We start from the raw sequence: 11,444 nt of genomic DNA, 5'->3' as shown, positions 1-11,444 counted from the left end.
TTGCCTTACATGAGAGAAAACAGTGACATTGGTTTTGTGACAATTTGTGTTCAATCTTTTTGAAAAAAAAGCATACTGTATTATTTCTTATCTCTTCAGTCATAAACAGTCAGGTAAAAGTATAGCTGTAGTAAGTACAACATTTTCAAGCAGGCAAGTGATTTTAATTTATCAGGTGTTGTACTTTGCTTTGCAATGAATTGCATATTTCTTTTGAAAAAGGAGGAAACCAGAGTATTAATATGTAGACATTTAATGTATTTTGTCATATCCTTCTCATGACTGCGTATTTTTCTTACTGACCAGCCAGTGTCTTCTCCCAGGCTCGCTGGGTCCCCAGAGACTCTTCTGCTGCCAAGCTCCGTTGTTTTGCTGCTGCTGCTGCCAGAGGCTCTGTCACCAGATGCTGCGTGACCAGATGATGCTGCGTGACCAGATGATGCTGCGTGACCAGATGATGCTGCCTGACCAGATGCTGCGTGCGGCTCCCGCCGAGGCTGAGGGAGGAAATTCCCCAATGCAGGGGGTGAGCAGCAGGGAGGAGGAGGGTTCACAACACGGCAGGAAGAGCCCCGCTTGTGTGTGATTGCTTACTGCAGTGTCTGAGGGATGAGCTGTTCTTTTTTTCTCTGTAATGTCCTGCAGTTGCGAGAGAGTTCTTTAATATAGTTAATGATGTAACCTTCCCTAGCGTTACTGCTCCATTTGCTGATGTTCACTCCAGCTAGCTTAGAAGCTGTCCCTCCCAGGGCTTCAGGACAGAGCTTAAAACCCACCATGGATTTCATACGGCACTAAACTCAGGAGTCCTGTTAGTTAATGATATTCTTTGCCCTTGTCACAGAGGCGGAATTTTCCCTCTTTGCTGAACCACTAATGAAGGCAACCTCACTCTTTTGGTACTTGTACTGCATCTCTTATTGCCTTATCTGAGCATCTGTTGGTCACCTTAAATTTGTACTGAAGGTCTCTTAAATGTAGCTTAGGTTTCTAGAGGCTCTGCAAGAGTCTCTCTTCTACTTAATAAAAAGCAAATGGAAAGAAATGGGGGAGTTGATGTAAATCTAAGCACTAAGGTATGTGCAGCTGCCCTTTTCTGCTTGAAAAGATTGTCCCTAGCCAGGCATGTCCCTGCACCTGCAGTTTGTCAGCTGAAAGCATGGGAGTAAAAATGGGGCTGGGGTTCAGGTCCAGGACACGGGAAGAAAGCAGCATGCTAGTACAGAATATACGTGGCAAAACTGACATTTGAAATATCCCCTCCCTTCTTGTTTGTCTCTCACTGGCATGGAAGGATACCAGGTGCAGAAGGGCTACTACAAAACATACAACAGTAGCCAGTGTTTCTGAAAACATCACGAGCTTCTGCACATTTTACTACGCTTCTACTCTATCTTAATTTACCACGAGATACCCTTCCTTGCAGTGGCTATGGTTTTCACATAATATAGCTTGCTTGGGGGTTTGGGTGGGGTTTTTTTCCTCTCTATAGTTTATAGGGCAGAGAGTAGAAGGTCTGAGATCAGCAGGCCAGGACATCCTAGCCTCATTCAAGAAATCTTTTTTGCCTTCAGTTCAAGGTCTACTCATTGATTGAATATGCAAGAAAAAAATAATTAAGCCCACATGCAAGTTAGTAAAAAACCCCCAGCCCCGAACTCGCACTTTGCATGCATTTTTGGTGTTAATATTCACCATGAATGTAATTGTCATCTCCCCTGAAAAGCACACTTGGATATCAATAATAAAGCAATGAGAATTAATAAAATACAGAGATGGAAGATGAAACTCTGATCCTACGATAGTTAGGGCAGATCACCACTGCCATCAGTGGTTTGGTAATTAGCACAATACTGTCTTAAGGAAATACTACACCATTTATGTATCATGTCCTGCTGTACTGCAGAGCTCTCAAGTGAACTTCAGCTGTGAGTACAAGGGACAAGTTAGTTAGTGCACAAATTGAGCAGTTTATTGTGACAGATCAAAGTAACAGGGTATATACTGACTTTGGAGAACCATGTCAAAAAGACATTTGCTTTAGGCAAACATGCCATTTTTAAAACTGTGTCCAGAAAATGCTTCTGGAGTGCACTGAAGAGAGATAGAGGAGAAATTAACTTTTCTGTTGCTAAACCATGTCATCGCAGCAATGAGTAGTGCACTTCAAAAACCAGCAGATTGGAAGAAAATTATGTCAGATCTTATAAATCTGTTTTAATCAAAATACTGTCAAAAATATAATTACTTAAAGCATTTCAAAGACAGAATCACGGTGCTAATAGTGAGTTCATCTCTGTTTTCTTATGTTCTATAAAGAACTCAAGTAAAATAGATTACAGAAAGGAAGTGGAGTTGCCTTCAGGGATGCAGACATCCGTGTTTGCGGATCTCAGGGATTTCAACCAGAATGCAGGTTGCTTTTACTAATGTTTTATGAACAAAAACTCTCCTGAGCCTTCCTACAAAGCCTGACTTCCTCCTCTTCTATTCACCATCATCTGAAGAATTAAGGCTCTGGTTACAGTTCTGCCAGAACCTTCAAAACGCCTCCTTGATTAGCCATTAGGATTGGATAGGGAATCACATTATGTGGTCCCTAACAACTGTCTGAGTTCTTGTTTGGTATTTGCACAGTCCTGCCTACTGCTCCTTGATTGAAAATGCTTTTGTTTGTTTGTTTGTTGTGCATATTTATACTAGTGCCATTTAAACTACTGAAGAAATGTAAAAGATTAGAGAGGATGAACCGGTACGCCTGTTTCTCCACAGGTTACAGAGCCAAGCACTACATCAAAGCAGTTAATTAAATTTTGACTAGATGAGAGTATTATTTGTAAAACAATGAGGGAGCTCTCAGTAGGGTGAGTAGATGTACACAGCTAGTCTATACAAAAAATTCATGGTTGTGAAGGTATCCAATATGTAGTTTTATCTACCTTTTTTTTTTATAGTCCATTTATTTAATAGACACTCTGTGTAATAATGTAGAAAACTACATGCAGTTTTCTTCAGTCAGAAGAGAATTGAACAAACAGAAATCTGAGGGTCTGTGGACTATAAGTACCTACCAAGGAATGGCATCTGATTCAAGACAGCTCCCAAGTCCTGTAGAAGGTATATTAAGACCCCGTGGCTGTAAATTAAAAATAAAAATTGTAAAGCTGGAAATACCAGTAAGGTTTTCCACGAGATATAGTAGATTGTCTGTTTAGATTGTCTATTTAAAAATGAAGGCTGAATATCTCTGTAACATACATTCTCTGGACAAAGCACAAATCATTACCACAGTTCAGAAATTACTGGGTGAATGAGGTTTTGTAAAACCACCAGAATGTTTTTTTCCTGATCTTAACAAATATGGAAGAAGCTTCTGTAGCGGGAGATGACCTCGGTGGTCTTCTGTAAACATTGTCTTTAAAATGCTTATGCAACTCCATGAAATTATTTGAAGCCAAATCAAGCATTCCTCTTAAACTTAAAAGGAATACCACTACACAGTTCTTATGCTAGACAGAGATAAACCTCTTTAAAAAGGTTTTATATGATCCATTCCTGCAGCTAGATTTCGCCAGTCAACTCTCCAGATACTGTCTTACAGAAAGGAAGCACAAGTAGTTTCTGCTGTACAAGTATTTTTAAATGAGAATAATCATGTAAAGAAAGTTTGGTTTACAGAAATCCTGTCTCTGCTACAACTGTCATGTTGGTACTATGATGCCATAATTTTCTGCAGAAACAACACCTTGGATTTCAGCTGAATATTATTTGAAGGTAAATTCTAGCCACTAAAAAAATTTAGTATTTTCCTTGGCCGTGTGCTATCAAGATAAAAACCTAACTTTCACACAGCAAAGTTTTGACTGTCCAAAAGGAAAAAAAAATCTAACTGAAGATCGTGTTGTTATTAACAACCAATCCTTGTTTTTACTTGCTTATTCTCGGCATTTCTATCCATTTGTCACTCTTTGTGTGTTGCCTTTGTATTATCTACTTGGAAAAGTAAACTCTTTAGTAAAGGGACCTTGCAGTCGTATCTACAGAACAATTAGTTTTTAGCATATATAACATAATAACAATTTGAATCATATATAAGGTCCTATGCTAGATGCAATAAAAAAACCAAGAGGGATAGAATAAGCAAATATTTTTCTTGCCAACTTTCATTTTGAAGTGGTAATTTTAACTGTTTCTCACATGTGGCAGCACCTAGCATTTCTGCTGTGCCTTGACTCATATCTAGACTTTAAATTATTTATGGATTTATAAATACAGGGATGTATATTTTAATGTATAATTTAACTTAAGGCAATCACCCACCTTTTTCAGTAGGAGCTTTAACAACATTATAGGACTTGAACAAGTTGTCGTTTGTAGAAAGGAGAATGTAATTAAGCTCGGATCACCTCACTCAGGGATGCCTGCTGCACCTCCTGAGGTTACCGTCAAGAAGTGTGAGCTCATCAGGCTATGCAACTTAATGGGTTTTAATTAATGTTACTCCCATTGTTTTAGTTTCTTATGTATATGGGCAAAACACAAGAAAACTTTACAAATGTTTTTTACATGCCCTCTAGATTACATGAAATTATAAGTTCACTGTAATGAGGAATGAATGAAAATAACTTGGCAAATAAGCCTTCTCTCACCCTTCACCTGCCTTATTTCTCTCTCTCTTCACTTGACGTTGTAAATTTTTATTCATAACATTTAAAATGCAATCAAGCATTTAATCAAGCATGCAATCAGGTTTGCTGGCATGCTATTTTTGTTGTGAATGACAGTACAACTTTTTGCCTATATAGTTTCCCATACAAGACAGTGTGAGTCAAGGCCCAACATGTTGCTCAAGTTTTTGAGTTTAAAATTTTTCAGGGGGATTTTTTGCATTCACTTATATGTATACACCCATTGCATCTGCTGCACTCGACTGGACCTGCTCTATGTGGAGAACATTTGAAAATCTGGCTGTTACATTCAGATGCCTCACAATTTATTGGTGATCATAACTACATATCCATAACTACACCTCAGACCCAATCCCTTCCAAGTGAACCCTATTCTATTCTATTCTATTCTATTCTATTCTATTCTATTCTATTCTATTCTATTCTATTCTATTCTATTCTATTCTATTCTATTCTATTCTATTCTATTCTATTCTATTTCTATTCCATTCCATTCCATTCCTACTTCTATTTCTATTTCTATTTCTATTTCTATTTCTATTTCTATTTCTATTTCTATTTCTATTTCTATTTCTATTTCTATTTCTACTTCTACTTCTATTCTATTTCTATTCTATTCTACTCTATTCTACTCTATTCTATTTCTCCTTTTTTGGGAGACAAATGGATTTTTTGCTATAAATGCACCTGCCTCTAAAAGCTGTCATGCAATGAATTATAGTATACTAGCAATATAGTTAGCTATAATGACATAACATAGAATGAAACAGTCATAAGACTTAGAACTGTTAATTACCAATGAGATGTGATATTCTCATTGCAATTATGCTTTCTGCGTAGGGTTAAAGTTCTTTCCCTTTGTGTAATGTGAAGCTCCTAGGGTCATTGCTAATCACAACTTTGGAATTATGCTCTTCTTCAAGAGCTCTAAATCAAATGTGTATGTCAGGACCCTTTTCACAAATTAACACCTCATTTCTCTATCCTGCCAGGTTGGACTCAGTACAGAGAAGATGGCTTTCTGCTGCCTTCCTACTTGAACTCCACAGTCTAAGATCAGCTGAGCCCAAGATCTGACTGACTGCTCTGAGGTTTGCCTGCAGTGGTTTTCTGTAGCTGTGCTGCAGAAGGCAATAGCTGGTCCCTATCCAAGTACAACCCTTTTGGCATTTCCCTTACCTTGATAACTCTATTACGGTCAGGAAGCAACAATGCACTAAGGCAGACTGTCAGCCACAGCAGTGCTTCACACTGCCACAGAAAGATGAAAACACAGGTCAAATGCAGACTCCGAATCTGCATTTAGCCATCAAAAACTCCTTTGCTCTAATCCCAGCTCTGAAAGTCCTTCCCTGTGTGGCCTTTATGGGTCCATTTAACGCTTCTGCCTCAGTTTCTTGCCTCTCTAAACCAGAGATGATATTCAGAAGAAGGTGTAAGACCTGATTAGCGTTTGTAAAATGGGAGTTACTGAGTATATTGCTGTGGATCTGTGGACTCATACATGCCAAAGACAGATATTTCTTACATAAATCATTAATACACATGCTGCTGTAATCCCATTCAGTTCTGTATGAGTTCTGCTTGCAGGATATAGAATCACAGAATCATTTAGGGTGGGAAAGACCTTTAAGATCATCAGGTCCAACCCTCAACCTAACACTGCCAAGCCCACCACTAAACCATGTCCCTGAGCACCACATCTACACATCTTTTAAATACCTCCAGGGTGGTGACTCAACCACTTCCCTGGGCAGTTGACAATCCTTTCAGTGAAGAAATTTTTCCCAATATCCAGTCTAAACCTTCCCTGGTGCAACTTGAGGCTGTTTCTTCTCATCCTATCACTTGTTACTTGGGAGAAGAGACTGACCCCCACCTCGCTACAACCTCCTCTCAGGTAGCTGTAGAGAGCCATAAGGTCTCCCCTCAGTCTCCTTTTCTCCAGACTAAACACCCCCAGTTCCCCCAGCAGCTCCTCACAAGACTTGTGCTTTAGAACCTTCATCAGCTTCGTTGCCCTTCTCTGGACACACCCCAGCACCTCAATGTCTTCTTGTAGTGAGGGGCCCAAAACTGAACCCAGTAATTGAGGTGCAGTTGAATATGCCTGTACATATGCTGCTATGTACAACTGACTGCCTTAGTATTTAGTTTTCATTTCTTGTATGGGAAAATTCCCAGTTGCCCATGTTTTTGCAAGACTTTTTTCTAGATTTTTTTCCTTGATCACACATTCTGGATGGGGCCATTTTTTACCTTACTGCCTTGTTTGCCTAGTGTTTAGTATGCTCCTGTTGTGGCTTGTACTTAGGGAGTTTTACATGCTATGTTATTTACTGTCAATGGTAAAAAAAATGACCCTGTTTAGGTGATGAGAATTTCATCCACTTAAAGCGCTGTTTAGTTTACATGGGCTACAGAAACATTTTTCAGTTGGTGCTGGGGGTAATCTTTGATTATAACCAGGCTGATCTCCTTTCTCTTCTGTGAAAGTAAGCAATTCACTTTAATCTTCTGTTTCACTTTTTTCCCCCACATGCTAACTCCACACATCTATCTATAAATTCTGATGAAAGGAACATTTAAATCCACATAAAATTATGTTAAATTGGACTGTTTACAAAAACACGAAGACACTCATTTGTGCAATTTTAAAACATTTTTTTCAAGAAAAAGTTTGAGATCTGAATTACACTACTATATCTTTTTAAATTAGGACCTATTTGAAAGTAGGACATATTTCTTCATTACATCTGACACAGTGTCTGAAAAAACAGTTGGATTTATCTGAGTTAGTACTTACTGCATGTATGCAGGGGAAATAGCTACATATAAGTACAGGCATAGTGGTTTCATGGATATTTCTTTTCTAGGTATTTAATAAGCAAGTTGGAGATTCAGATTAAACATAATTTTCCCATGTTTAGAGGAGAATATGAATCAACAGAATCAGAAGGTTACATTGGGTATGCTTATTTGATGTTGTTAGGTAGGGAAACTTGTTTTATAACACATCTGTAGAAATGGAATTGGACGTCTCAGTTCATCTGTGAGCAAAATGTTCCATGTTGTTTTCTATCATGCCAGTTTTATCCCCATGCCTAATAACAACCACTAATATTGGGATGATATTCTGCGTGATTGAACCATTGAATTTTCCAACCATATATAACTTTGGAGCGTATCCCTTTGTTGTCATGGTGTTTAGACTATTTGCTGTAACCTTGTGCAGTTGAAATTCAGAAAGGCTATCTATACTTTGCATTGTTCAGTTTGTCTAATAAAATCCAGTATTTGGGACTCTAGTGATGTAAACTATTCAAAGGCAGCTAGAAAGATAGAAATGAATCTTTACTGCTGTGAAGTATTGCTTGCCTACAAAAGCAGACGATAAATTATCTTGTTTTAGTCTAAACACAGCTGTATTGCAAAATGCAGGTTTCAGTGGTGTTGTAAGACAGGTATGTCTTTTTTATCCAAGTTTTCAGCCTTTAATAAAAATACCAAATCTGAAAATCTATTTCTGATTTCAAGCTGTTAATTTAAGCAGTTGTGTGGGCTCCTCCTTTTAATACCCAAACTGAAAACATTTCTTTATAGTGAAGGGTCTGTATAGTTCTCCTAGATTCTCTTTATCCATTTTTCTTTTAATTTTTTTAAAACCACTGTACAAAATGAGCTTTTTAAAGTGACAGCTTTAAAGTTCCGAGATCCTAAACAGCTAGGTTGCTCAATAATTGTAAAAATCTGAGGAAGGAAAAGTATGACTGGACTTGGATGAATGACTCCTGAGCAGCCACACTGTAGTCTCCTGGGTGTTAATATGCAATAACACAAATGAGCACCATTGGCATGAAGTCCTGCATCCACTCATTAGGCTCAGGCTGAAGTGTTGCCCCAGTGATGAAAAAATACACCCCTAATGTCTGAAACCTTACTGCAATATCAGTTTGGACATTCATTCTTCCTGGCTGATGAGCTCTTGGAGGCTGTTCTGCACCCCTAGAAGAGGCAAAAATAAACACTGCTGAAAGGCGGTTGATTACCGGAGGAGTGGAATCTGGGGTGCTACAAAGGAAAGTTTAACTCCTGAAGAATGATTTGGACATACTTTCTATGCATAAATTTGCCCCGTAACTTTGAAATATTTTGTTTAGAAAATTAGAAATGGCAACTATCACAATAAACCTCTAACAGTTTTGGTTTAGAATTAAAATTCTATTAGTTGGAAATCCCCTGGAAGTGGAAAGAATTCTTCAGAGAACATTAGAGATACTTTATTTGAATATTTCTGATCATTAGGTGACTGAACAGTCATTTTGCATATAATAAAATCTTTTTTGGGGCTTGATTTTTTTTTAAAAAAGAGAGTAACAGCTTGGCTAATTAATAAATCTCTTTTTCTCATTTACCTATGCTTATTTCTTCCAATGACGCAAATCACTTACCTAGTTTGTAAACCATTTTGATTTCTGATTGGAATGCATAAATGAGATGCTTTTGAATTTCAAATATATGTAAAGAATTTATTTGCCTTTTCTTTGTTAAGAATAGTAAAGTATGTCCTTGATATTCCAGAATCTCTCTACTTTCTCAGCTAAGAACGTGAAAAGCAATATCCCTCACAAGTAGGTTATTCACAAGGATATTTTGCAAAAGGGCATTGAGATGAATAACAATGTCATGAAGTGTTCTCGTCACAGCAGTGAGAACTGGGGGATGCTGATAACACAGGCATTTTGGAGCAGCATTTCCCACTTCCACCCCATTGTTAGACCCCATACAAATGTGTGACATAAATGAGGATCATATGCATCAATTTGCCTTTTGTAATATATGCTGTGGGTGCTGGAGTCTGCCTCCCATATCTGGGAGCACGCTGCTGCTTATAGAAATCTACTGACGAAGTTTTGCGATTGTGCAGCTACTTTCAAGGGCTCACATGCTGGATTTCTTTTCAGGACTTAAGATGCCACTTTTGGCCTCTGATTTTATCTGTCAATTCATCCCTGTCTGAATAGGTCTTTGTCTCCTTTCACTGTAGTAGCTATGGCTGCCTTATCTTGGAAATACAATTTAGTAATTAAATTGAAACAACTAACATGTATGAAGCAAAGGAGTGCCCTGATTTTCATGGAAGAGACTTGCAAGTCTGAAGGTGTTTGGAGGTCTTTCATCAGTAACTGGGTTGTAAAATTAGGTTCTAACACTCTTCTGTCTGGAAGTTGTCTCCCTCCCTCAAAAAAGTCCTTCCAGATCAGGCCTCAGGTTGAACAGCATCCAATGTAGATAACGCTTCTTATGTTTCTGTCAGATGATGCGGAATTTGAGAGTGTAAACAGGAACAAATCGACTCGTTTGTGACTTCAGACCACTTACCTCTCCAGTTTGTAGCTTGTTAACATATGCAAGCCTGGGACAACCTGTTTTCCCTAAATCCTTTGGTTTTGGGGTCCGGATCAGGACGTGGAGACTCGGGTTTGGATTTCGGTTAGGACAAACCGAAGGGACCAAAGCGCCGAGCTGGATTTTCTGAGCCTTTGGCAGGGCTCCCAGAGCCGATGGCTCTCCAGCCCGCAGCGATTCGGAGCTGGTGTGGAGGTGCAGGATCCCGCCCGCGCTGCCGCTGCTGTCACGCGTGGCGGTCCCGCGTGGTGCCGGCGCTTCACCCCGTTGTCCGGTGGCGGGTGGCGGGGGGAGAGGCTGCCGGGGGCGGCTGTGACCTCAGCGCACCCCCGCGGCGTGTGCCACGCGTGGGGGGCGGCTCGATGGGCAGCGGCGGCTCGTGGAGGGGCCCCGCGTGGCCGCGGCGGGAGGGGCGGTGATGTGCCGGGAGCCACGCTCTCCGCTCGGGGAACGGCGCGGCCGCCCCCAGCCCCCGGCTCCCGTTCCTCGGCCGCGGCCCCGGGCGAGTCCGGGCTCCCGGGGCGGCGCCACCGCGCTCCGCCCCAGCCGGTCCCCGCGGCCCGTGACGCGGCGGGCGGGGCGGGGGCGGGGCAGAGCCTGGCGGCGGCGGCCTGGGCAGCGGCGGCGGCGGGGAGCGGAGCGGAGCGGAGCGGAGCTGGGCGGGGGCCCGACGGCCGGCAGGATGCTGGAGATCCAGCTGGACGATGGCGGCGTGGGGGGGTACCCGGGCGACGATTACTGCTCGGGGTCGGTGATGTCGGAGCGGGTCTCGGGCCTCGCCAACAGCATCTACCGCGAGTTCGAGCGGCTGATCCACTGCTACGACGAGGAGGTGGTGAAGGAGCTGATGCCGCTGGTGGTGACGGTGCTGGAGAACCTGGACTCGGTGCTCACCGACAACCAGGAGCACGAGGTGGAGCTGGAGCTGCTGCGGGAGGACAACGAGCAGCTCCTCACGCAGTACGAGCGGGAGAAGGCGCTGCGCAAGCAGGCCGAGGAGGTGAGCGACGCCGCCCCGCGACCATCTTGGCCGCCCGCCGGGCGGGGGCACCGCGGCGGCTGAGGGGCGGCGGGGGCGGCGGGGCCTGTGGCGGCGCCGCCTGCTCGCAGGCCTCGCTTTGGTCTCGGCGATCGGCTGCCGCCGGCGGGTCCCCTCGCGGCGAGGCCCGGGGCGGGGCGCTGGGGTGGCGGGGGAGCCCCGGGGCCGCGGCCGGCGGTACCTTCTGGAAGGGGAGGGCGCGGGCGCTGAGGGACGCGTCCCCTCGGCGGGGGGCGGGGGGCGCGGGGCTGGGGCCGCCCTCCCCGGGCGGGATCCCCGCTCCTGCGCCGGGAGGCCGCGGGGCGCAC

General features: G+C 42.6%; 1 protein-coding gene and 1 long non-coding RNA gene across 28 annotated transcripts in view; one reads left to right on the top strand and one right to left on the bottom strand.

The window, feature by feature from the left end:
• Window positions 1-237: 237 nt before the first annotated feature.
• Window positions 238-10,523, bottom strand: LOC141930420 (uncharacterized). Of its 2 annotated transcripts, none has more exons than XR_012625291.1 (3): window positions 10,071-10,523; window positions 3,068-3,136; window positions 238-475 (listed from the first exon to the last, which is right to left on the bottom strand). It is a non-coding gene; the product is annotated as an uncharacterized LOC141930420 (long non-coding RNA). The 2 variants fall into 2 exon arrangements; XR_012625292.1 differs by lacking the exon at window positions 10,071-10,523 and adding an exon at window positions 8,630-8,684.
• Window positions 10,524-10,703: 180 nt separating this feature from the next.
• The window catches only part of MAPK8IP3 (mitogen-activated protein kinase 8 interacting protein 3), a 76,425-nt gene continuing 75,684 nt past the window's right edge, over window positions 10,704-11,444 (top strand). For all 26 annotated transcript variants that reach the window (XM_074840720.1, XM_074840716.1, XM_074840714.1 and 23 more), the window contains exon 1: window positions 10,704-11,097. In XM_074840720.1, the coding sequence (XP_074696821.1) occupies window positions 10,780-11,097 (318 nt within the window). In that variant the 5' untranslated portion in view covers window positions 10,704-10,779. The remainder of the gene's footprint in view (window positions 11,098-11,444) is intronic.

The sequence above is a fragment of the Strix aluco genome, chromosome 15, assembly GCF_031877795.1.
Source record: "Strix aluco isolate bStrAlu1 chromosome 15, bStrAlu1.hap1, whole genome shotgun sequence".
NCBI classification, from domain to species: domain Eukaryota; kingdom Metazoa; phylum Chordata; class Aves; order Strigiformes; family Strigidae; genus Strix; species Strix aluco.
The sequence above is the reverse complement of the archived record's forward strand: the minus strand, read 5'-3'. Positions and strand labels throughout refer to the sequence as shown.